The following is a 27152-nucleotide window of genomic DNA, read 5'->3' on the forward strand; positions in this document are numbered from 1 at the left end:
GAACTAAGAAATAGAAATAAGATTCTTTTGTATGGTAGAAACACAAAAAATAATATTTAAATAGAATGTGTGTGAGGGTGTAGAGACATATTTGGAACCAATATGTGTAGTAAGGAGACTCGTGCCATCACCAATGACATTTTCATCAATTTCATCATAAGGAGTGTGAACAGAGAGATTACTCAAGTCGAATGTAACATGGTGTGATGCGCTATTATCTAGGAGCCAAGAAGAATCAACAGAAGAGGTGGTGGTTGCAAGATGTGATCATGGTTGCCACTGTGCCGAAGGGCGTGATTTCCATTAAGGATTTGAGTGAGGAGCCGCCTATGGTGACAATTGTGGATACATTTGATGTGCATGGCACCATTGGCAGCATCCAAGGTAGGTCTGGGGCCGGGTTCGACCATAACCCATGAGCACCTACTCGGATGAGAAGGAAAGAATAAGTTTTGGTTGATGAGTTGGAAGACGATCGAGAGAAATATGATGGACATTGTAAATCAAGCTGGAACTTGATGAGTCATCAAAGTAGAGTGGAGGGCAATGTGACTCTTTTTTTCTTACACATGTGAGAATCACATGTGGGGCTCACATAGACGGTACACGCATCCTCTTTAACCTTGCGAGTGTCATCTGGATTCGTCTATTGGCGGCGTCTCATAGGGATTGTGGGTGCAGGGCGTAGGATGGCTTCGTTGGTGGCTAAGTGGCAGCTTTCGAAAGCTCCACCGGAGTTCATGAGTATAGGAAAAGAAAAATCGAGAGTTGCAGAACGAGAGAGGCAGAGAGAGTAATAGTGGGATAACGGAAGCTCGTTCCGGTGGTGGCGCTTGAAGGCTCAGTCGGAGCTCAACAGAGGTGTGGACGAGCGTTTGGTGCAAAGATGAATTTGCAGAGAGACAAAGGACGAGAAGAAAAAAAAATCATTTGGAAGAAGCAACTGCTTTGAATCATCTTGTGCCCATTCCGATTCTACATTGAATAATCAGAAGGAAGAAAAAATAATTTTTTACAATAGAGATTAACTCAATTTATAGATTATTGAGAGAATAACCGAAGAGAAGATAAAAATTACAAGATATGCATCACAGTGGGGATAAGAGTTTGTACAATGTATGTTACCGAACTCTGCCGGATCATTCGTACTCAGAATTGGTACCTGAAATGGCGAAACTCTAAAAATTGTGACATGGGACAGATAATTGGATTCAGACCCTCCCTACCTATATATTAACTTATCAGTCAATGCAAATGCGCATCAGTTAGATTTCAGTAATTTGTAACTAGAGAAGATTTTTTTTGTTTGTTTATCAAAAGCTTGGATTTGTCATTTCATTCATGGGAGCATTTTTAAGTGTCACTAGGTCTATATAAATGTGAGGAAACCATGATTAATCGATAGTCGTGACAGTGGCCTCTAGAACGATTCAGAAGTCTACTAATGGAAGGGATAAAAATTAGCAAGATTCATGGCAACTAAATGAAACAGCATAAGTTTCCTTCTCCACTGTATGGAAAAAGGAGAAGTCAACTTCTGGAGGGGATCTTTCCTGTTTTATCGGAACGGATACTAAATTGTTTGAAAGCGAATAATATTTTTCTTTTTGGTAGATTTATAGTACTTTATAAATGAGAAGACTCTGGTACTGTTACATATATGCCGCCGGCCTCACAATGCGAGTTTAGAAGATTCCAAGAGGAACAACCAGAACTGATGTCTTTGCTTTCGGAAACCGTCTGTGTTTATCATATAAAACTCGTTAATTAGGCGCTTCCATTTGGCAGAAGGACGTGCAAGACAGGCGGACCAGATCCCAACTTTGTTGCAGCTCTCCTATTTAATTCCTTCCACCCATGGAAGGTTTGTTCTGCAGGGAAATATCAGAATGGGTGAAGTGAAATTGGTTGGAGCCTTTGCTCGGCCGTTCTGCTTTAGGGTAGTGTGGGCTCTCAAATACAAGGGGATCGAATATGAATACATTGAAGAAGATCTCCACAACAAGAGTCCCACTCTGCTCAAGAGCAACCCAGTCTACAAAAAGGTTCCTGTGCTTGTACACAATGGGAAACCACTCCCAGAATCACTAATTATTCTCGAGTACATCGACGAAGTATGGAGAGACAACCCTTTGCTGCCTGAAGATCCTTTAGAAAGAGCTACTGCGAGGTATTGGGCTCATTACGTTGACGGCAAGGTAATCAAATCTCTTAATTTATTTCCTGTTTCTTCCAAAGTGTTAGGTCGAATACCGCCAAAGCCTGCAAGATCATTTCTTAACTGATAACTTTAGTAATCTTCGAAAAGTTGGCTTTCTTGGCATCGATCTTTTGTCTTAGAACACTCTTTAGCTTACTCTGCTCTCGTGATTCTTCCGGGCGAGAAAGTATTCTGTGTCGCGTAAAAAGTATTAAACTTAGAATACGACGAGAGGAATTGAGACTGAAAGCTGAAAGAATATTCTTTGTGCAGTTGTGGGACACTATCTGCAAAGTTTTTGTCAACGAGGGAGAAAAGCAAGAAAAGGCCATTGAACCGGCACTAGAAGCACTGGCAGTGCTGGATAAAGCTCTTGAAGGGAAGAAACTTCTCGGCGGAGAGACCATCGGATACGGAGATTTGGCTCTGGGTTGGATTCCCTACTGGCTACCCGTAATAGAAGAAGTCTGCGGCGTAAAGCTGCTTGAGGCACTCCGGTTTCCGTCTCTTTGTGCATGGGGTGAAAATTTCTTGGATGTTCCTGTCATCAAGGAGAACTTGCCCCCTCGAGACGAGTTACTCGATCATCTTCGAGGCATTCGGCTTTATGTACTTTATTCGGGCAATGATGAATAACAATGGCATCGAGATTTGCTCATGTGAAGGGCAATTCTACGACTTTAAATGTCATTTATGTAAGACATGATAATAAAATTACGTGAATATATAAACAAAATGTAGTGATGTGCATACCTTTCCTTTTGAAACTGACTAGATGAAAATTTAAAGGAATTAGGTTAGAATGTTTACAAGTGATTATGCGCTACAAAGGAAAAAAGACCTAATTTCCATTATTGGTGCCAGTTGTGGATGTAATCTAAGTAGGTCAAAAAAATGGGAGACTGGGGGTTCCAAGGTATTTTCTAACAGGACCAACTCGAGATATGCTTAGGATGCCACTAATGTCACTGCGGATAGGGCAAAATATGGTTCAAGCGCATTTGATAATTGATTGACAGAACAATTTCTTTTGTAACACTTAAGCCCCCGATTAGTACTTCTGGTTGGAAATTTATATCCAGGAAAAGCTAGAATATTTTTCATGTGATACACATTTTCAAGGAACCTTCTGATAAAATCCCATTAGTGCCTTATTAGGAAATTACATAGAAAATTTTAGAATTTTTTAAGGATAATTAAATGGACCTGTTAGTATTTTTTCAGTGAAATAAGTAGATATTAATAATCAATCGTATACATTAACGTACTTATTCAATAAATTTACAGTAAAATAAATATCAAATACAAAGTTGTCAAGAAAAATTGCCTTGTCTTGAAAGTATTATAGCATCAATTGTCAAATACTTATTCAAAAATTTTCCAAGTAATTTGCCCCCATCTTGGCTGGAAAATCTTACTTGAAAAATTATATGATTTAAGTGATAAGAATTTCCAACTAGAAAAGTGTTTCCAAAAAACATGAGCCACTAATGATCCCTGGAAACGTATTTACCCTAGAAATGTCTTTCCAACATTTCCTGAAAAAGGCACTAGGTTGCCCACAAGTAAAAACCATGTATAATTTGAAATAAAGCAAGAATACATTTATTAAACATAAACAAACGTTGCACAAAAACAATGGAAATAAGAGCTTCTCATAGTTGATAATAATTGCATAATATCTTGTTATATTGATCTATTATATGCAAATGTATAAGTTGATTTATTCTAGTTAGATAAAATTGGTGTGTTTATCGTAATATCTTATGTAGGAGGCCTGAACTCAAAGTACTCAAAAGAAAAAGCCTAAAAATTTTACCTGAGAAGTCAAGTGGAAAATTCCTGTTGGAGACAGAGAAGAGCTCAAAATGGTATAAGGGGGAAAGGATCTGATTTACATGAGTAACCAATAAGAGGATTTGATATCACTCATAAAGGGTTTTTTTAAATTTAAACATTTTGAAAAGCAACACTTTGAAATTTATTAGCGATATCACATCATGTATGTAAGTCAAGGAACCAAGATCCTTGAGTGAAAAGTGTTGAGCTAGAAGGTGGATGAACGTTGTAATAGCTTGATCATTGTCTCTTGTAATAATGATGTCATCCACATAGACCATAATATAAATAGAGAGGAGTCTATATGAGAGTTGACGAAGCAAAAAATGATAAGAAACTGGCACAACTCAAGATACCAAGCCCGTGGGACTTGCTTGAGACTGTAGATAGCCTTGCGAAGTTTGCAGACATGGTGAAGATGATCATGATCAATGGAGCCCGATAGTGATACCATAAAAACATCCTCAAATAGGGTACCATAGAGAAATGCATTATTGACATCAAGTTGTCGAAGCGACCAACCACAACTTATGACAAGGCTAAGAACAATGTAAATAGTGGTGGCTTTGACAACGAGACTAAAGGTTTCATGATAATAAATCCCTGGGCACTGGTGAAACCCTTTGGCAACTAGGTGTGCCTTGTACTTGTCAATAATGCCATCAAATAGATATTTAATATGAAAAATTCATTTACAACTAACCAGATTCTGTGAGGGATCCAAGGGAACAAGTTCCCATGTCTCATTCTGAACAAGAGCATCAAACTCATCAGATATAGCCTGACGCCATCTGGGATTAGTGAGAACTTGAGTCATGGTTGTTGATTCACAGAAGTAGGAAGCTGAGTTGTAAGTTTTAATTTTTGGATAGGCTTATAAATGTTGTTCTTGGATTTGGTGACAATAAGAGGGGAGGAAGCAGGTAAGGATGATGGGTGTGGGTTGGTTGATGAGGGAGGTGTTTGAGTGGGGTTAGGTGCTACATCTTGCATGGAACTAGCAGAGGGCATAGGGATCGAAGTTGGTTGATGTGCGAGTAACTGAAAGTAAGGACAAAGAGGAAAACTAGTGGGAGAGTGTGCCAGACGAATGACGTTCGAGGTGAGACTGAAGTGTAGTGAAGGGAAATATAGACTCAATAAATTTAACATGACATGACACATATAGACGAGAAGAAGTGAGTTCAAAACATAAATTGGCACTTTGAGCGATAGAGTCCCAAGAATGATACAAGGAGAGGAACGTGGAGTGAGTTTGTGGGAGAATGGCTTGAGCCACGGATAACAAAGACAACCAAAACTTCAGAGTTTAGAGTAGTTCAAAGGAGTGTTAAAAAGTTTGGTATATGGTGAAAGAAAATCAAGTGTGGGAGTAAGTAAACGGTTAATGAAATAGACAATAGTGGAGAATGCATATGATCAATAAGATAGAGGTGAGGATGCATGAGAAAGAAGAAACAAACATGTTTCGATGATATGACAATGAGGTCATTTAGAATACCCGTTGTGTTCAAGTGTAGGTGGATGGGACATGAGATGAGAAATATCATTGATAGTCAGAAAAGAAGAGACTGCTTAACATCTCCTCCTCCCCCCCCCCCCCCCCCCCCCCCCCCCCCAATTATCAAAATTAATCCCTTTACCAAAGAAGTTTTCAACAAGAGATTTAAACAGTACAAATGTATCAAACACATGTGATTTTTGTTTGAGAGGGTAAAACCATATATACTTTGTAAAGAGATTTAAAATAAAATAATATTTTAAATCATCAATAGAATAAATAGGAGAGGACCAGATATCTGAGAAAATAATATTAAGAGGGGAAGAAGAGACAAGAGACGAGTGGGAGAATGGTAATTAGTGACTTTTATTGCATTGACAAGAATTATAATTGAAAGTGAAAGTCAGAAGATGCGATAAATCTAACTGAAAAGTACAAACAACATGCCTTAGAATTGGAGAGGACTGATGACCTAACTGATGATGTCATGCAAATGAAGAGGTCTCGACACTGGAAAAGATTACTAATGATGAAGACTAGGCTAAGGACGACGGCCACTCGTACATACCATTCTTAGTTCTACCCTACAAAACTATTCACCTCGTGCGAAGATCCTTCACAAGAAAAGAGGTAAAAAATCAATGGAAGTATGATTAGATTTACATAACTGATAAATAGAAATAAGATTATTTTGTATGGTAGAAACACAAAAAATATTATTTAAAAAGAATGTGTGGGAGGGTGCAGAGATATATTTAGAACTGGTAAGAGTAGTAGGGAGACTCGTGCCAACACCAATGACATTTTCATTAGTGTCGTCATAAAGAGTGTGAACAGAGAGATTACTTAAGTCGGATGTAACATGGTGTGATATGCTATTATCTAGGAGCCAAGAAGAATCAACAGAAAAGGTGGTGGTTACAAGATGTGATCATGGTTGCCATTATGCGGAAGGGCGTGATTGTCATTGAGGAGTTGAGCGAGGAGCTGTCTGTGGTGACAATTATGGATACATCTGATGTGCATGGCACCATTGGCAGCGTCCAAGTTAGGTCAGAGGCCGAGTTCAACCATAACCTATGAGCACTGACTAGGATGAGAAGGAAAGAATAAGTTCTTGTTGATGAGTAGGAAGACAGTCGAGAGAAATATGACAGACCTCGTAAATCGAGCTATAACTTGCTTACTCGTCAAAGTAGAGCGGAGGGTAGTGTGACTTTTTTTCTCAAACATGTGAGAATCACATGTGGGGCTCACATGGACATCGAGCACGTCCTCTTTAACCTTGCGAGTGTCGTCTGGATTCGTCTGTTGGCGGAATCTCATCGAGACTGTGGGTGCGGGGCATCCGACGACTTTGTAGGTGGCTAAGTGGCTGCTTTCGAAGGCTCCACCGGAGTTCATGGGTATGGGAAAAGAAAAACCGAGAGTTGCAGAGCGGGAGAGGCTGAGAGAGCAATAGCGGGACAACGGAAGCTCATTCTGGTGGCGGCGCCTGAAGGCTCAGTCGGAGCTCGGTTGAGGTGTGGATGAGCATTTGGCGCAAAGAGGAATTTGCAGAGAGACAAAGGACGAGAAGAAAAAAAATTCATATGGAAGAAGCAACTACTTTGAATCATCTCGTGCCCATTCTGATTCTACATTGAATAATCAGATATGTTACCGAACTCAGCCGGATCATTCTTACTCAGAATTGGTACCTGAAATGGCAAAACTCGAAAAATTGTGACATGGGACAGATAATTGGATTCAGACCATCCCTACCTATACATTAACTTATCAGTCAATGCAAATGCTCATCAGTTAGATTTCAGTAATTTGTAACTAGAGAAGTTTTTTTTGTTTGTTGATCAAAAGCTTGGATTTGTCATTTCATTCATCGGAGCATTTTTAAGCGTCACTAGGTCTATATAAATGTTAAGGAAACCATGATTAATGGAGAGTCGTGACAGTGGCCTATAGAACGATTCAGAAGTCAAACTAAGGGAAGGGATAAAAATTAGCAAGATTCATGGCAACTAAAAGAAACGGTAGAGTTTCCTTCTCCACTGTATGGAAATTGAAGTCAACTTCTGGAGGGGATCTTTCCTGTTTTATCGGAACGGATACTAAATTGTTTGAAAGCGAATAATATTTTTCTTTTTGGTAGATTTATAGTACTTTATAAATGAGAAGACTCCGGTACTGTTACACATATGCAGCCGGCCTCACAATGCGAGTTTAGAAGATTCCAAGAGGAACAACCAGAACTGATGTCTTTGCTTTCGGAAACTGTCTGTGTTTATCATATAAAACTCGTTAATAGGAAGTCTGACTATAGTTAATTAGGCGCTTCCATTTGGCAGAAGGACGTGCAAGACAGGCGGACCAGATCCTAACTTTGTTGCAGCTCTCCTATTTAATTCCTTCCACCCATGGAAGGTTTGTTCTGCAGGGAAATATCAGAATGGGTGAAGTGAAATTGGTTGGAGCCTTTGCTCCGCCGTTCTGCTTCAGGGTAGTGTGGGCTCTCAAATACAAGGGGATCGAATATGAATACATTGAAGAAGATCTCCACAACAAGAGTCCCACTCTGCTCAAGAGCAACCCAATTCACAAAAAGGTTCCTGTGCTTGTACACAACGGGAAACCACTCCCAGAATCACTAATTATTCTCGAGTACATCGACGAAGTATGGAGAGACAACCCTTTGCTGCCTGAAGATCCTTTAGAAAGAGCTACTGTGAGGTATTGGGCTCATTACGTTGACGACAAGGTAATCAAATCTCTTAATTTCTTTCCTGTTTCTTCCAAAGTGTTTGGTCGAACACCGCCAAAGCCTGCAAGATCATTTCTTAACTTGGCTTTCTTGGCATCGATCTTTTGTCTTAGAACACTCTTTAGCTTACTCTGCTCTCGTGATTCTTCCGGGCGAGCAAGTATTCTATGTCTCGTAAAAAGTATTAAACTTAGAATACGACGAGAAGAATTGAGATTGAAAGCTGAAAGAATATTCTTTGTGCAGTTGTGGGACAGTATCTGCAAAGTTTTTGTCAACGAGGGAGAAAAGCAAGAAAAGGCCATTGAACCGGCACTTGAAGCACTGGAAATGCTGGATAAAGCTCTTGAAGGGAAGAAACTTTTCGGCGGAAAGACCATCGGATACGGAGATTTGGCTCTGGGTTGGATTCCCTACTGGCTACCCGTAGTAGAAGAAATCTGCGGCGTGAAGCTGCTTGAGGCACTCCGGTTTCCGTCTCTTTGTGCATGGGGTGAAAAATTCTTGGATGTTCCTGTCATCAAGGAGAACTTGCCCCCTCGAGATGAGTTACTTGATCATCTTCGAGGCATTCGGCTTTATGTACTTTATTCGGGCAATAATCAATAAAAATGGCATCGAGATTTGTTCATGTGAAGAGCAATTCTACAACTTTAAATGTCATTTATGTAAGACATGTGATAATAAAATTACGTGAATATATAAACAAAATTTAATAATTACGTGAGAATAATTACGTGAGGACTAGTCATCTGTTATAGAATTAGTTCGATTAATTTTTAAATGTTGTAGAATGTTGTTGAATAATTTTGAAGTGCTAAGGAATAATTTTGCCATGTGGTGAAGAGATTCGAGTGTTATAAATAACCACCATACTTATTTTATTTTTTATTTTTAAATATAAATTAATAAAAAGTGTAACTATTAATTTTATTTTTAAACTCTAATGTATAATTTTCATATATTTTAATTAATTAATATTTTAATTGATAATAAATGGTGTTAAAAAGGTAAGAGTTAATTTTTAAAAAATTTTATTACATTTTTATAATTTATTATTTTAAATATAAGATAATAAAAAGTGTATTTGTGAATTTGATTTGTAAAATAAAAAAAATTATTCAATTCTTTTGTCAATTAATTACATGGCATCTTATTTGGATGTTGACGGGTCGGAACGGTGTCTATCTACTCATGCAGTGTTGATGATGTGGCAACACGTAATCAGTCAAAGATTACAAGTCACCTTTGACTGTACACATATATAGTGGACCGGTCCAAGTTGGGTATTTTTCAAAATAAGTTCAAAGTTACGTCATTTATCGAAATAAGTTTTTTTAAAGGGGTAATTTGGTAAAAAGCCCAATACAAAATTAAGTGTCTTACCCTTTCTTTTTCACTTTTTACTTATACATACTAAAACAAAAAACACTCATTCCCAAACTAAAGTGGATTACCAAATAAACTTTCACTTTCTATATAAGCTAACCCTCCTTAGTGTAAAAGACTTTCCTCTCCTTTCATTTTCCATTCATTTTCTTTGCTTGTCTCAAAAAGTTATCTTGAACCAAATAAAGCCTTACAAGTGAATGAGAAACATTAGCGTTGCCACATAAAAGAAAAGAAGGATAAGGAGAAATGAAATGAAATAAAATGAGGTTTCTTTTCCCTTTTGCTGGTAAAAAGGAGAATCAGAGAGAAAAAATAGGAAGATGATTTCTCTTTGTTTTGATGCTCATGGAAATTGTAGACTTCATGACATAAAATCGTTAATGATAAGATTGCAGCTCAATGCCATAAAGTAAAAAAAATGTTTAGATTTATCATTCCTGCAACCAGAAATTCTATATACAAAGAATGAAATTATTTGAAGAGCAAAATACATAAAGCCATTGGGAATGAGATAGTTGATCAGGTATATATGAAAATGCAGCTTAATCTAATGAATGCGCGATTCGTTTGAAAGAGTCGACATGATCCTCAGAAACAGCTATGAAAACATCGATGGAACCCTTCTGTTTGTACGAAGGTACAAACAACAGCAGGCCTTCCACAGGTAGCTCCGATGGAAGGAAAGCACAAGGAGCACCGCCACCAAAATCTAGTTCATGGAACTCGAATCTCAACCAACTATCAACTTCCAAGTTTGGGCATAGCATATTTCCCATCGCCGCTGCAGACTCCACCAGCCCCTCCCCCTTCGACAACTCCCCGAAGTCGATAAACGACTGGAAATAAGTGTTATCTACCCGAATCACCGCGTCGTGGATCGCCTTTGCAACGACGGCGTGGTTCTCGCTCACCAGCTCCTTCACTGTCAGTCTTGGATAGGCCCATAACACCAAGTTGCCAAAATACTCCAAGGGCACCGCCGGTTTCATCCTGGCGCGGCCATTGACTGCCACCCTCACTTGGCTCATCTCATCGTCTCCGAGTCGTCGAGCAAGGGTCATCTTCTTCCATATATGTGTGAGGAGACACTCGAAGGTGCTGTAACGTGACCCACCTTGACAAACTTGTTTCTTGAGCTGAGCTACGAACTCGGCGGAGTAGTGAATGACAAGGTTGACGATGGAGGGTGAAGAGGGATCGATGGAGGCGGAAACAGGGGGAGCCTTGTGTTCCTTAAACTCAATGGCTCGGTGGTTAAATTCGCACATGGGGAGGTTTCTGGGAATGGAAACCGCAGCTCGGTTGTGATAGGGAAGAACCTCGACGTCTAGGCCTCGAACCGACCTCGCCCACGCAGCGAAGAAATAACTCATGGATTGGCCATCTGCGACCCGGTGATGCGCCGTCTGGCCGATCACCAACCCACCGCAAGTGTAACGATTCAGCTGGATTTGGAGCAGCTCCTCTACTCCTTCAATGGGAGGGTGCAAGTTTGTTAGCTCGTGCGATGGCTCGAAGGGGAGACTCTCAGCTAACGTGGTCCCGATTCTGGTGTCGACTATGCGTACTCCAGCACCGTTGAGAAGTATGCAAGGGCGGCCTTGCTCATCGACCGTGAACCGTCCAGCTAGGTGAGGGTAGATATTCAGAACTTGGGCGAGACCTTGCATCATAGCTTCATTGGATGGCATGGGTGGGCGGAAGGCATAGAGAACACTAACATGGAGATCAAAGGCTGCGCGGTCGAAGATCGTAAGAGGAATTGTAACATTTGTGTGGGGATTGATGGATGAAGGATATGGTTTCAAGATGGTGTTGTTCACTATCTCAAGAGCCATTGCTGTTTTTCTAAGCAGAGAAAAGCCTCGGAGGAAACTGCTCTGAGTTCTTGTTCGAGATCGACTACGAACTTCGCATCCCAAACCTGGTTATTTATAGTGAAGAAAACAGTACGCTTTTCCAATCTCATTGAAAGTTTAAACTCATGGTATAAAGCAAGCCTGTCGGTTACGAGTTCATTCTATAACAGTAAACGGCTGTCGACTGAGGGGATTCAGCTGGTCTAACTAAGAAATTTTGGTTTTAACGCATTAAGGATAAAAGCTGGGAACAACGTGATCCTTGGTAGGAAAAGAAGGAAGAAATCGCAGGCAGTCAAGCAGCCAGGATTGGTGATCCACTGGAAGAAGACTCTTCTTGTGGTGGTAGCCACCAAACCTACTTTGGACGCGTTTATACATAATAAGTAAGGCGTGCGTGGTCCCAAGCACCCCGGCGAGGCTGATAACCGGCCACTCATCGTTTGACTCGGACTTTGCAGATAGAAACAAAGGGTCGCAGTTGACTCGGACTTGTTATGGTTCTATCATGCAGGAACTAAATTCTTCTTAGATCAGATGAAACCGTTTTGCACGATACAATGTACATGTTTGTTTGATTTACACTTTCAAGAAGTTCCCATAAACTTTGGTCGGTAGCCAAGGTGGAACCGCAACTTGGGGAAGTCGGTGAAGTTTATAAACGCAGAGAGGTGGTCAAAGTTTCTCGTAAAGCTGGTCAGAACTTTCGCCCCTGTATCTTTGAGATTGAGCTGTCAGCCACAACGAAGGTGCCTCACACTCGGTGTGAATCTTGTCAGAAGGAAGCACCGAGTCATCAACTTTTCAACATCTCACTTAGGTAAATATAAGTTAAGCTACAATAGTAGTATTAATGTTTAAATGCTCTAATGATAAAAATATAAAAATAATATTTGAAACATATAAATATATATTTCATATGTAGATGATATAATACAATATATAAATATAAAATAATATTTAAATTAAAATTTAAAATATAATATAATTTTTTATTATTGTATTTATTGAAGCATAGTATAACACATGGTTGATCCAATACGAAAAGTCAATTAGTACGAAACATGTAAAATCGACTATCTTAGTCGTTTGATAATGATTGGACGGCTGAGATAGTTTTTTTACATATTTCGTACCAAATGACTTTTAGCTAATTAACATAAATTACAAGCTAATTTTAGGTCTAATTTAGATCTTAAAATTAAGGCAAAGAATCACGAAAACAATTCGGTTCCTACAATCATGCTAATCATACAACACATTACAACTTTGCACACACTCCCCCTCAAGTCGGTGCATAGATATCGGTCATGCCCAACTTGTAAATTATACCATGAAATACTTTCCCTGATACTGCCCTCGTGAACATATCAGCCAACTGACTCTCAGATTGAATAAAAGGGAATTGTATAATCTTTGCATCGAGATTCTCCTTGATGAAATGACGATCAACTTCAACATGTTTAGTGCGATCAGGTTGAATAGGATTTTGTGCAATTGTGATAGTTGCCTTGTTATTGCAATGGAGATTCATAGGTTTGGCATATTCAATCCCTAAGTCCCTCGGTATATTCCTTATCCATAACAACTCGCATACACCATAAGCCATGCCTCGAAATCAGCTTTAGCACTTGATCTTGCTACTACCTTCTGTTTTTTGCTTTTCCAAATGACAAGATTCCCTTCCACAAAAGTAAAGTAACCCGACGTGGATCTTCTGGTTGTCTGATTACCTGCCCAATCAGAATATGCATATCCTTCAATAATCGAGATACCATTTCTTGAGAATAACAAACCGTTTCCTGGAGCACTCTTTAAGTATCTCAAGATCTAATAGACCGCTTCCATATGTTCTTCACTTGGTGGATGCATGAACTGACTCACAACGCTCACTGCATATGCTAGATCGAGCCTTGTGTGTGATAGGTAGATTAATCTTCTAACTAATCATTGATAATGCCCTTTGTCTGTTGGGGTTTGATATAGGAGAATTCTGAGCTTATGATTCATTTCCATGGGCGTCTCTACTGGTTTACAATCAAGCATTATGGTTTTAGCTAGAAGATCCAACACATATTTTCGTTGTGAAAGGATGACTCCATGTTTCGATCTTACAACTTCAATTTCAAAAAAATATTTAAGTTGTCCAAGATCCTTCATTTCGAATTTAGTGGTTAATACTCCTGTAAAACTTGCATTTCATATGGGTCATCTCCTGTCATGACTATATCATCAAACATATACAATTAAAGTTGTTATTTTTCCTTCTTGGTGTTTTATAAACAAAGTATGATCTGAGTCACTTTGGTTATTGCCAAACTCCTTCATTATAGCCAAGAATCTCCCAAACCATGCTCTAGGTGACTGTTTCGGCCTGTACAATGACTTCTCCAATTTATAGACTTCACCTTGACACAAAGAACCACGTTTAACTCCAGGTGGTAGCTCCATGTAGACTTCTTCTTCTAAGTCTCCATTGAGAAAAACATTTTTAACATCAAATTGTTGTAGAGGCCAATATCGATTTTCTATTATAGATATAAGAATGTGAATTGTATTGATCTTAGCTATTGGTGCAAAAGTATCCTTATAGTCTATCCATACCTTTGCGTATATCCCTTTGCAACTAGCCGACCTTTATATCTTTCAATAATTTCATCCCGTTTGAGTTTCACCGTGAACACCCATCAACATCCAATTGTCTTTACTCCTTTAGGTTGGGGAGCAAGTTCCCAAGTAGCATTTTTTGTAAAACCTCCATCTCTTTCTCCATCGCCTTTTTTTCATTTTGGATCAGCTAATGCATCCTGCATATTACTAGGAATAGAAACCCTGGATAATTGATCAACAACAAATGCATACGATTGAGTATTTGGTCTTGGCTGCAAGATCAGGTTCATATTGTTTTTTTGGAACTCCCCTATTCAATCTTTGTGGATATCTAGAGTTTATGTTTTTTGTAGGAACACAGGTTTCATTAGACTCATCAAACACAGGATTCATATTTACCTGAGAAGGAACATTTTGGGTTGATTCTTCAGTTCATGGTGTAGACAGAGGCAACTTTGAGGGTTCTTCAGGATAAATTAATGAATCACTCTCTGCTTCGTGGTTGTGATCATAGTCTTGTTGCACATCATGACACTTGAAAAATTCATTCACTGCTTCTAACTCAATAAACACAGCACCTTCGCTATTCTCTTGTTGTACATCCTCTTCACTTGAACTCTCCCCTTGAAGAGGTTTCCAATAGAGTCCCCCTGAATAATAAGACATTGATTCATGGAAGGAGGCATCTAGAGTCACATGGAGCTTTCGGGTGTGTGGATCATAGCACTGATATCCTTTTTGAAATTCAGAGTAGCCAACAAACACATCGTTTGGCACCTGGATCAAGTTTATTTGGCAAGATTTTTGGGATATGAACATATGTGGTATACCCAAAAATCCGGGTTCAAGGTTTGGAAGATCCGGAATTGAAATCAAGGATTACGGCTTGCGTTGTGGAGTTTGAAAATCTATTACTCGAGAAGGTGTTCGATTGATGAGGTAGACAACAGATTTGACGGCTTCACCCCAATAAAATCGAGGCATGCACTACTTCCAAAAATAGTCTATTCGTTCTCTCTACCAATCCATTTTGATGGGGAGTATAGGTGCAAGATGTCTGATGACGAATTCTATGATGGGTCAAAAAAATTTCCTGAGAAGTATTGACAAACTCAATACCATTGTTAGATTGCAAAACACGAATTTGCTTTTGGTACCGAGTAAGTATCATTTTTTGAAATTTCTAAAATCCTAGATATACATCACTCTTTTTTATAAGCAGGGATACCCAAGTCATTCTATTGCATTAATTAATAAAGATCACAAAGTAACAAGCTCTAGAAATAGAGGGAACCTTTGCCAGACCCCAAACATCAGAATGAATAACTTCAAAAGGTTTAGAACTTTTATTCAAACTTGGTAAATATGAGATACAGTGACACTGAGCTAGTTTACATGTGTCACAATGAAAATCCAAATCATTAAAACATGAAAACAGTTGTGGTTGCAATTTCTTAAGATATCCAAAGGAAAGATGGCCTAATCTTTGGTGCCATAACCATATAGTTGTTTGAGCATTGTCTTCACTGCTAGCTTGATTTGTCTCACTGATTTTTGATCCCCCATTCTCTACCAACTCCAAATAGTAGATTTTGCCCCGTCTAACACCACAACCAATAATCGTCCGGGTTAGAATGTCCTCAAAGACAAGAGATTGTATTCAAGAGATGGAACCGTAACGATAACATCTAATGTAAGATTATTAGACAATATAATAGATCTTTCTCCAGTAATAGGAGAGGTACTACCATTGGCTGTAGCAATAAAAGATTGTGGAGAAGGTAGAATAGATTGTAACTGACTGGGATCCCTTGTCATGTGATCAGATGCACCTGTATCAATAATCCAAGTTCTATTTTTAGAATTTGTAGATAATACTGATGTTTTACCAAGAATACCTGGATGGGCAACATTTTTCGTAAGTAGCTGCTAATTGTCTTATGTGGACGTCACCATAACTTTCTCAACAATCTTTTTAGGGTTTTTTTTAGAAATCCCACCACTCCTAATAGCCAATAATCTCATAACAACGTTGTTGCGAATATCTTTTTTCTCTGCAGTGAGTGCATACCCGGTTGTTACCTTTTCTGGAGGATTGAGTATTTCGACTGCTTGATGATCCTTATTGGTTTTGGTTGACCAACATAACCAAGTTCTCTGAGATAGGACGATAACTCCCCATTGTCTGTTTCTATTGTTGTTCTCGTCTAACATATGCATATGTGCTCTCCAAATCAAGTTTGAGGGTTTTTTCACAAGATTTCTCCACGAACTTGATCAAACTTAGAGTCAAGTCCACTGAGAAAAATATGAACTTGAAGCCTAGCCATTGTAGAGTGCAACTGGATTAGCCCTTCTACTGTTCTATCCTGAGATGTAGTTCTATGATCAATCTACTGGAAAATAGCAACCAGTTCATTGTAGTACGTTGATAGTGGTCCACCATTTTGTTTGGTAGAAAAGGATCTCTGGTTCATCTCAAATATACAGGTTTTTTCTGATCCATCATAAAATATTTTTTATACGGCTTCCCATATCTCCATGCCAGTGGAGAGGCGAATAAATAGCTGCATTAGCAATGGGCTCATTAAGTTAATCAGCCAACTTTTCACTCTTTGATTTTCATGTAATCCATGCTCCAAGATTAGGATATCCAGATTTTGGTTTTCTCGTTTCGCCGGTGAGATATCCAGTTTTGTTACGAGTGCCAATTCGCATCTCCATGAGCTGGGACTATAATAAGTAATTGGTCTCATCGAGGATGTTTCCAGTTGGAAATGCATAATTGTCTTCGTGGACGATAATTTGCGGTGATGGTGATGGGATAAGTTCGGTTGATATACCTGTAGTGGTGCCATCAATTTCTATCACTGGATTATTTAGAATAATCAGAACTTTGTCCGGTCTGGAAATTTGGTCCAGTTCGATCTGGTTTTGGTTCGTATCCCTGTCCGAGTTCGAGTGTTGTACGAGAGAGAAAAAGGCGGGACCTAAGTTAACGCCATTAAATTTTTCTCATACCATTGTCTTCGGCGACAACCTATTTTTTTTTTCGCGACAACAAAGGAGACAACTGTGCGCCTCCTTCTTTTCCGAGTTGATGGTGCGATCGTCGGTGGCATTAGGAAGTTCCGTCAGAGTAGGTGGTTCGGTGTTACAGCAACGACATCATCTTCCTTCTCAGTGAGAGCAGAGGACACAACCTGCTTCCGAAACGGAAAGGAAGCAGCAGTTAACAAGTTCTTGGTGTTCATGGTGCTAGAATTTTCTTCAAGATGTACTAATTAAGAACAATCTTCCAGCTCGCGAGAAGATGATCCCTGCCTTCTGAGCCGTGAGAGAAAAATTCCTGACTATGGCTACTACTCAGAGAGGCGATTAGGATAGCTTAAAAGAATAATCAATCAAATAGGGTCTCAAGGACAGAAGTAGACCATGTTAGTGTGTGCCTCTTGCGTGCTATCTACTATTGGAGAAATTCTGTAGGAATGGTAGACAACTTGCATGATGCAGTCGTATCTTGTATTGATTAACTAAGTTAATATGCTATAAAGTTGTTTGTTGAGATCAAATAGATGAAGAAATGAGGAAATGGTACCCTTCTTTACTTGGTTTAGATGAAATAAGGAAATGGTACCCTTGTTTAGATGAAATTTAATCTTGATATTACATTTCGTTTGTGTCTCTTTATATAGTCTTGAAGAACTCTTGAGCAGGCGTGCAGGGCAGGAACACCACCCATGCCCTTCTATGAGGTAGGTGACTCCCTTGAAACTTAACTAGTTTATTTTTTATTGTAAAAGATATTTAAAACAAGGGCACTCCAGTTAAAATTTACCTTTTCCTTCACCTACGTATACTATTGACATTGACTCGGATATGTTTACACACTACATTCTCATTATACAATCATATGTAAAAGGCAATTGCGTACATATATAGTTGCACATTACATATTTCCGCTGGACACAGAGCTGGAAGACATCAGTAAAGCTGTTTGATACCTTCACCTTGGCCAGAGCCCCGTGTGTTACAGAGTTGAAATGACACTCAAGCACAAAGGAATCGAATATGAATTCATCAAAGAAGACTTGAAGAACGAATGTTCCTTCTTGTCGAGTCATCGAAATTAAGGTTCCGGTGCTATTATAGACGAACTGATTGTTGAACCTCTAGTCATTCTGGAACACAGTGAAGAACCATGAAAAGAAAAATTCATCCTAGACCTTCCGGCTCGAGATAAGATGATTCGAATTTTGGAGTGTTAGAAAAAGGCTGACAAAAGTTGTTTTATTTTCTTCAGCTGCTAGTTAGTGTGTCTTTCTTTGTATTTTAGTTGCAGCAGTTGAACCAGACTCGGCCGAATTGAGATCGGTCAGACCAATCGTAACGGAGGAACAGGGAGAGAGGGAACACCGATATCCTCTTTTTTTTTTTTTGGCGGTTGGATGACTAACGAGAGGTACAAATCGAAGGTGCTGTTTGACCGTTGAGAGGTTTAGACGCACTGTGGATGCGGAACTCGGTTTCTAGGTTGATGACTGAGCCCGTTGGTATCATTGTTTGAAATCTGGGTATGTGGAGGTGTACTTTGACATTTTTCTACATGAAAATACCACTTCGCATACGTAGTTGAAAATTACGTTTCACCAACTCTGAAGAGGTAATTTTAACTGGTAAGATTCCCACGTTCATCATCTTAATGTAACATTGATTCTACAGAGCAGACTTTGAGTGCATTCGCTGTAAAAAGATTTATATATGGTACATTTGCTGTAAAAATTGAAAACCATGATGACGCTGTGAATCCGTTTCGTTATTTGCATCTTTTCGACTCGATCATTACTCATGAGCTATTAGAACTTAAAAAGGGCGCGTCCTCTCATCACTGAAACACTCTGCAATTATCCGCCATTGTAGATCTTACAATGGCAGAAGTGAAGCTGTTTGGAACTCTCCCCAGTCCTCTCAGTTGGAGAATCCAATGGGCTCTCAAGATCAAGGGGGTCGAGTACGAATACATAGAAGAAGATCTGATGAACAAAAGTCCTTTACTTCTCAAGTACAATCCGGTGCATAAGAAGATCCCGGTGCTCTTACACAATGAGAGACCCATCCCAGAATCCCTCGTCATTCTCGAGTACATCGACGAAACATGGCAGAGTAATCCGTTGCTGCCCAAGGATCCCCTGGAGAGAGCCAATGCGCGTTTCTGGGCGAAATTTATCGATGAAAAGGTGATGTATTCTTCGATTGACTTGTAAATATTTTTAGGAGCAACCCCCTATTACTGGTCAGCACTAAAGTTTTCTTGTTTGATGCAGTGCTTAGTGTATTTGCGGTTTTCTTATCTGTGGGCAAAGAACAGGAGAAACACCTGGAAGAGGCAGCAGCAGCACTAAAATTTTTGGAGGGGTGTGTTCACGGGAAGAATTTTTTTAGCGGAGAAGGCATCGGATACGCGGATTTGGTGGCGGGTTGGATTCCGCAATGGCTTCCGGTGATAGAGGAGGTTGCAGGCGTGAAGCTACTGGATCCACAGAGCCTCCCGTCTCTCTGCGCATGGAGTAAGAGTTTTCTCCAAGTTGAGCTCATCAAGGAGAATCTTCCACCTCGCGAAGAGCTGATTGGGCCTTACGATGCCAAGCGAAAAATTGTCCTGGGATCAGCTGCTACTTGACGCGCCCGGTATTTAGAATACCCAAATGATATGCCTGCGTGAACCAAGTACCAGTTTTTTTCTTGGTCATTTGCTTCAATAAATAATAAAATAAACATAAAATGGCTATATTATTTGTTTTCATAAATCCCTATAATGGGTTACTTTTCTTTCCTTTCTTAATTAAATTTTCCATTCTTAAGGAAAAGCAAAAAAGACTGGTTTGAGTTAACGGATTATTTGTATCGTCACAAAAAAAAAGAGAAAAATCCATTGTTCTTTAACAATTAATCCGCTAGCTTCTCAAGTAAATGACCATCGGCCCATTGTGACTTTGAAGATTCGATGCTCACGCATAAGGAAAACCAATCATTATTGTTGCTTTCAGGATTTTATGGTTGTAAGGTTTGTATCTTAAGGTAAAAGGAGAGAAGAAGAAGAAAAGGAGAGAAGGAAAGAGAGCTCGAATGGGAGAGAGGAGTGAAACCATGTGAGAGAAGGGTAGGGTGAGGATTAGTGAGAGTGCATGACTAATCCTCTCCCTTAATTATTATCTAATAGGTGAGGATAATAGCTAAAAAATATAGTATCTATATCAATGTCATCTAAGCTTACTTATATCTTCTAATAGTCCCCTTCAAGCTGGTGGTGAGAAAACATCGCAGATTCCTATCTTGGCGCATACAGTGGAGAGAATTTTTTAGCTTACTGGTTATGTGAGTATATCAACAATTTGCCTTTGAGATTACACATACTTGAGACATATAGTACCTGCTTGCAATTTTTCTCTAACAAAGTGACGATCAACTTCGATATGCCTTGTTCTTTCATGAAAGACAGGATTGAAGAGTGGCTGCCTTTGTTGAATCTCAACTCTGTTAGGAGGGATTTTATCCATAAAAGCTCACTTAGCGCATTTGCCATAGCTCTATATTCTACCACGATACTAAATCTTGCAACTATATTTTACTTTTTATTCTTTCATGATTCAAGGTTACCTCCAACTAAGGTACGATATCATGAGGTGGATTTTCTATCGAGAGATCTAGCCCAGTCTGCATCGGTAAAGCCTTCAATATTAAGATGACCATGACACTTGTACAAGAGCCCTTAACTTGGAGTTTCTTCGGTGTAGACTAGACAGGCATAAGCTTATCTAGGTAATGGAGAAATTTTGTAGGAATGGTAGAGAACTTGCAAGATGTAGTCGTATCTTGAGATGATTAGCTAAGTTAATATGCTATAAAGTAGTTTTTATCTTGTGATGATTAGCTAAGTTACTATGCAGTCGTACCCTTTTTTACTTGGTTTAGATGAAATTTAATCTTGATATTACCTTTCCTTTGTATCTCATTATATAGACTTGAACTCTTGTGCAGGCCTACAGAGCAGGAACACCTCATGTGCCCTTCTATGAGGTAGGTGACACCCTTGAAACTTAACTATTTTATTTTTTATTATAAAAGATATTTAAAACAAGGGTAATCCAATTAAAATTTACCTTTTCCTTGGCGTACGCATACTATTGGCAATGGCTAGGATATGTTTGCACACTACATTTTGATTATACAATCATATGTAGATAATACCGTATCTGCATAACTAACTTACCAAGAAAAAGGCAATTACGTATTTTCATTGGATCCAGAGCTGGATGGCATTAGTGAAGGTATTTGATACCTTCTCCTTGGACAGCAACGAGTATTATAGAGTTGAAATAATACTCAAGCACAAAGGAAACAAATACGAATTCATCGAAGAAGACCTTAAGAACGAAAGTCCCTTCTTGTCGAGGCATAGAAATTAAATTTCCAGTGCTCTTACTAATAGAGATAAGGATAAGAATTGACATATAAGTTCGAGATAGATTCAAACTCAAACTCTGAAGAGTTGTAATCACCTACAGTCTCTGTTGTGATTCTATAAATAGTGTACACCTAATCAATGATAATCACGACAAATATTATTCTCTATTCCTAAATTCAATATGGTAGCAGAGCTTCGATCGATTAATTAGAACCAGCTTGTCGTCACTGGAAATTGCCATCTATTGTCATCGTTGTCGCCCATCCCCATCGCTTGTGAAACCTCTACTCCCTTTCCGCGTCTATCTCTCCCTCCTCTTTGGCTCCGTATCTCTCAATCTCTCCCAAATTTTTGTTCTTTGTTGGACAATTTGTTCTCGTCGCCATCACCACTGAGTCATTCCCGTTGCCTAGCAACGTACACCTGTATTGCGCCGTGACATCACCACCACCTTTCATCTCACCAGTGCCAAGCCAAAAAGCTTCTCCCTCCTCTGTTTTGACCTTCCCCCAAGCCATCATCCCCTACAGACTCCGCCCATCACTCTTCTCCGGTAGCCAATTTCCCGTAAAAATACCTACACAGCGTACGAGCTCACACATGTGGAAAAAAACCCTCACTGGAAAACCTCTTCTCCCCATCCGGACAATGCGATTATGTTGGCCTCAATTGCTACTAGTGCCGCTACTCTTTCACTGAATGATGTGATTTTGTCTGCCCCAGTCTCTACTAGTGTGACTGATCTTCCACCAGACGATGTGATTTCGTCTGCTCTAGCCACTACCAATGCCGCTCCTCTTTTCAGCCACTACCAGTGTCGCTGCTCTTCTCAGCCGCTATAAGTGCCATTGCTCTTCTACCCAGACGATGCGATTCAGTCTGCCACAACCACTACCAGTGTCACTGCTCTCCCACCAGATGATGCGATTTCATTTGCCCCAACTGCTACTAGAGCCCTTATCTTCCATCAAACGATGCGATTCAGTTTGCCCCAGCCGCTACCAATGTCGTTGATCTTCCAATGAACGATGCAATTTCCGTCCGCTCCAGTTGCTACCATTGCGCTTGCTCTTCTTAGCCGTTACCAGTGTCGTTGCTCTTCTCAGCCACTACAAGTGCTATTGCTCTTCCACCGGACAATGCGATTCCGTCTACCCCAACCACTACCAATGTCGTTGTTCTTCAACTAGATGATGCGATTCCTTCTGTCCCAACCGCTACCAATGACGTTGTTCTTCCCAGCAGCTACCAGTGCCACTGCTCTTCCATCAGACGATGTGATTCCGTCCGCTCAACTTCCTACCAGTGTCGCTGATTTTCTCAGTTGCTGCTCTCACCAAACCACTACCGAGAACGCGCTTCCTCTTGAAGCACCATCTTGAGGGGGCATCATAGAGATAAGGATAAGATTTGACATATAAGTTCGAGGTAGAGTCAAACTCAAACTCTGAAGAGTTGTAATCACCTACAATTTCTATTGTAGTTTTATAAATAGTATACAGCTGATCAATGGTAAACACGGTAAATATTATTTTTCATTCCTAAATTCAATACTTACAAACAAGAAAGCGATTGCTAAACGTCTAGTCATTCTGGAACACAAAAGAAACATGAAAAGACAAATTCATCATTGACCTTTTGGCTCGAGATAAGATGATTTCAAATTTTGGAGAGTAGGATAAAGGCTGATAAAAATTGTTTTTTTTTTCAGCTGCTAGTTAGTGTGTCTTTCTTTGTATTTAAGTTGAACCAAGTGAACCAGACTCGGCCGAATTGAGATCGATGAGACCAATCGGAACGGACGAACAATGTTAGTCGAATAACATAGGATCTATACTGATAACGCTCGATCATTATCTCATCGAGTTATAAAGATTATTACAAATATGCGAGATTTAATCTATCCTGTATCTTATCTCATCAAGTCATAAGTTGCATAGGATCGTAACCTTTAATGTCAAAGATGAAGCTGAACTGCGCGACTCAACATGGAGAGCTCTAACTCACGGGAAGAAATATTTTTGGAGAGAGACATCGAATTTGTTGACTTGATGAAAACATTGTCCCCACACCAGCACCTAATCCTTGTCGTTATTCGGTGTCATGAACTGTGTCAAATGCCAAATGATCATGAACTGTGTCATCTGAAAAAAACTCTTTCTCCATCAGCTTCTTTTAATCGACAAATATGTTCGGCAACACAGAGACTGTTCCCATCAAATGCAGCTTTCTTTTTCATTGAAAGACTGATTAACATATTCATAAACATTGACAATCGACGAATCTATGCACCCTTTTATTGTTTAATCCTTTGCTCCATGTCTCCTATGCACAGCTGTAGCTAACTTGGATTAAATACAGTGTAATTAACATATTCAACAATACTTGTCGTCTGCGTTGTCCATAAAGAAAGGATTGATTGCCGTCTGCATTCTTTCTCTAAACAAGGACAAACGAAATCTACATCAAGTCAATCAAGTTTGTACAATCTATGTTGCCGAACTCAGCCGGATCATTCTCAAAACTTGAAAAATTGCAACATGGGACAAATAATTGGATTCAGACCCTCCCCACCTATATATTAATTTATCAGTCAATGCAAATGCACATCGGTTAGATTTCAGTAATTTGTAACTAGAGAAGTTTTTTTTTTTTTTTTTTATGGAAAGCTTGGATTTGTCATTTCATTCATGATAGCATTTTTAAGTGTCACTAGGTTTATATAAATGTGGGGAATTTTACCAAAATACCGGTTTGAAACAACTTATTTATGAAAATAACGAGGATCTCAAATTATTTACAAAACTACCGAACTTTGGCCGGTCCACTGTATATGTGGACAGTCAAAGATGACACGTAAGCTTTGACTGCTAACGCGTCGCCCCGTCATCATAGCGATGTTGTAGATGAACATAGAGCCTGCCACATCATCTGCCATGTTATTACATGATAAAATTTTGAATAAATTTTAAAAAAATTAAAAAATAAAATACACTTTTAATTACCTTATATCTAAAAAAAAAAAAAAAAATTTTTTAATAAACAATTAAAAAATTAACTCTTACTTATTTAAAACCATTTAATATCAATTAAAATATTTATTAATTAAAAAACATTATCATTACATTTTTATTTCTTCATATTTTAAAAAATAAAATAAATTAAGTAAATTAATTAGATTTAAAATATTTATAAATTAAAAAATATAAGAAAAAGTTATTTTAGAGTTTAAAAATATAATTTATTTGTATACTTTTTATTACCTTATTTAAAAAATAATAATATTTAAAAATTTTAAATATTTATAAATAGAAAAAATCTAACCCTTACCCATTTATTATGGATTTAAAATATTTATAAATTTAAAACATCTTACTCTTAAGTCTTACCCATATATTATAGATTTAAAATATTTAAAATTTTAAAAAAATACACAAAAAAGTTATTTTAGAGTTTAAAAATACAATTTATTTGTATATTTTTTATCACCTTATTTAAAAAATAATAATATTTATATATAGAAATAATCTAACTCTTACCTATTTACTATGGATTTAAAATGTTTATAAATAATTTTTTTTTACTTTTAAGTCTTACCCATATATTATCCATTTAAAATACTTATAAATAGAAAAAAAATTACTCTTAAGTCTTTCCCATATATTATCCATTTAAAATACTTATAAATAGAAAAAATTTACTCTTAAGTCTTACCCATATATTATCCATTTAAAATATTTATAAATTAAAAAATATATACAAAAAAATTGTTTGTGTTTAAAAATATAATTTATTTTTATAATTTTTATCACCTTATATACAAAATAATAAATTATTAAAAAATATATTATTTAATTAAAAATCTTACAAAACTTTACTATAATTTTAATTTGGCAAAAATTTCATTAACATAAAATCAGAAATTAAACAGTAAATCACAAAACAATCAATACAGTAATTAAACATCTAAATTCAAATCAATATTATAATTAAATGCAATAATTCGATTCAATTAACAAAAACCCTAAAAAATCACCCTCCTAGGTTTTGAGAGAAGGGGCGGCGAGAGGATGAACAGAGGGGAACAGAGAAGAAGAACGTTTTGAGAGAAGGGGCGGCGAGAGGATGAACAGAGGGGAACGGAGAAGAAGAACGAGAGATGAGGCTGAGACGAAGAGAGAGCGGTTGAGAGGGGGGCATCGAGGGCGCGGTCGAGCGGCGGTAGCAAGGCGAGGCAGAGCAGTGGCCGCAAGGGAGCGGCCGAGGCCGAGGGGCGGCAGCAGGGGAGCGAGCGGCAACAGGGGAGGCAGCAGCAGGGTAGCGACGAGAGGAGAGCAGCTGAGAAGAGAGGCGAGGAGAAAGATCATAGAAGAGATTAGAATTAAAAACATATGTGAGGGCTGACGTGGCGGTTGTTTACGTGGCACCAGATGACATGGCAAAAAGAAAGTAATTTATATTGACGTGGTAAGTTACGTGGCAGATGACGTGTCAATAGTAATGACGTGGCAGCCTAAGTGTTCATCTACAAAATCGCTATGATGTTGGGGCGACACGTAAGTAGTCAAAGCTTACGTGTCGTCTTTGACTGTCCACATATACAGTGGCCCGGTCAAAGTTTGGTAGTTTTGTAAATAATTTGAGATCTTCGTTATTTTCATAAATAAGTTGTTTCAAACCGGTAGTTTGATAAAATTCCCATAAATGTAAGGAAACCATGATTAATGGAGAGTCGTGACAGTGGCCTCTAGAACGATTCAGAAGTCAAACTAAGGGGAGGGATAAAAATTAGCAAGATTCATGGCAACTAAAAGAAACAGCAGAAGTTTCCTTCTCCACTGTAGGAAATTGCAGAAGTCAACTTCCGGAGGGGATCTTTCCCGTTTTATCGGAACGGATCCTGGAATCTCCATTTCTAAATTTAAGTTTGCAAGCGACTTTTTGGTAGATTTATAGTACTTTATAAAAGCGTAGACTTGGTACTGTTACATATATGCAGCCGCCCTCACGGTGCAAGTTCAGTAGATTCCAAGAGGAACAAACAGAACTAATGTCTTTGCTTTCGGAAGCTGTCTGTGTTTATCATATAAAACTCGTTAATGGGGAGTCTGACTATAGTTAATGGAAGACGATGATGTCTCGTGTCGCTATGATACCACGTAGAAAAATTCAGAGAGAAGAACAAATAATTTCCACCGTGATCTTTCATTGATGGGGTATGAAGGTATTTAAAAATTTACAGAAAGCACGCAGTATGACGGGGTGAAGTTTACAATTCCGATTTGACTTCAGCTACCAGTAGCTGGATACAGAGTACAATTTGAGTTTAACTTAATCCTAAATTTCTATCATAGTTTATCTCTATCCTCCTTTATCTCTATCATCCGTCTCTATCATCCTTTGTCTACAGCGCTTCCATTTGGAAGAATGGCGTGCAAGACAGGCCGACCAGATCTTGACTTTGTTGCAGGCTCTCCTATTTAATTCCTTCCACCCATGGAAGGTTTGTTCTGCAGGGAAATATCAGA

General features: G+C 38.6%; 4 protein-coding genes across 4 annotated transcripts; 3 read left to right on the forward strand and 1 right to left on the reverse strand.

The window, feature by feature from the left end:
* Window positions 1-1889: 1889 nt before the first annotated feature.
* Window positions 1890-2836, forward strand: LOC137955185 (glutathione transferase GST 23-like). Its single transcript, XM_068802053.1, has 2 exons — window positions 1890-2198; window positions 2474-2836. The coding sequence occupies exons 1-2, from the start codon at window positions 1890-1892 to the stop codon at window positions 2834-2836; spliced, it is 672 nt and encodes a 223-aa protein (XP_068658154.1).
* A 5150-nt stretch (window positions 2837-7986) lies between these two features.
* LOC137955186 (probable glutathione S-transferase) lies at window positions 7987-8907 on the forward strand. Its single transcript, XM_068802055.1, has 3 exons — window positions 7987-8295; window positions 8336-8341; window positions 8545-8907. Exons 1-3 carry the CDS (start codon window positions 7987-7989, stop codon window positions 8905-8907), a joined length of 678 nt encoding a protein of 225 aa, XP_068658156.1.
* Window positions 8908-10232: 1325 nt separating this feature from the next.
* LOC137955279 (tryptamine hydroxycinnamoyltransferase 1-like) lies at window positions 10233-11528 on the reverse strand. The gene has a single exon (XM_068802146.1). The coding sequence runs from the start codon at window positions 11526-11528 to the stop codon at window positions 10233-10235; it is 1296 nt and encodes a 431-aa protein (XP_068658247.1).
* A 7552-nt stretch (window positions 11529-19080) lies between these two features.
* LOC137955797 (probable glutathione S-transferase) lies at window positions 19081-19849 on the forward strand. Its single transcript, XM_068802920.1, has 2 exons — window positions 19081-19419; window positions 19491-19849. The coding sequence occupies exons 1-2, from the start codon at window positions 19088-19090 to the stop codon at window positions 19837-19839; spliced, it is 681 nt and encodes a 226-aa protein (XP_068659021.1). The 5' UTR covers window positions 19081-19087; the 3' UTR covers window positions 19840-19849.
* Window positions 19850-27152: the final 7303 nt, after the last annotated feature.

This window comes from Aristolochia californica, unplaced genomic scaffold (assembly GCF_029961685.1).
Source record: "Aristolochia californica isolate CCGP_79_NKW_82.1479 unplaced genomic scaffold, dmAriCali1.0.hap1 SCAF_2, whole genome shotgun sequence".
NCBI classification, from domain to species: Eukaryota; Viridiplantae; Streptophyta; class Magnoliopsida; order Piperales; family Aristolochiaceae; genus Aristolochia; species Aristolochia californica.

Coding starts and splice junctions, on each gene's coding strand:
- LOC137955186 (XM_068802055.1), top strand. CDS start 7,987: ATGGGTGAAGTGAAATTGGTTGGAGCCTTTGCTCCGCCGTTCTGCTTC.
- LOC137955185 (XM_068802053.1), top strand. CDS start 1,890: ATGGGTGAAGTGAAATTGGTTGGAGCCTTTGCTCGGCCGTTCTGCTTT. Junction 2,199..2,473: donor CTCATTACGTTGACGGCAAG/GTAATCAAATCT, acceptor TTCTTTGTGCAG/TTGTGGGACACTATCTGCAA.
- LOC137955797 (XM_068802920.1), top strand. CDS start 19,088: ATGGCAGAAGTGAAGCTGTTTGGAACTCTCCCCAGTCCTCTCAGTTGG. Junction 19,420..19,490: donor ATGTATTCTTCGATTGACTT/GTAAATATTTTT, acceptor TGCAGTGCTTAG/TGTATTTGCGGTTTTCTTAT.
- LOC137955279 (XM_068802146.1), bottom strand. CDS start 11,528: ATGGCTCTTGAGATAGTGAACAACACCATCTTGAAACCATATCCTTCA.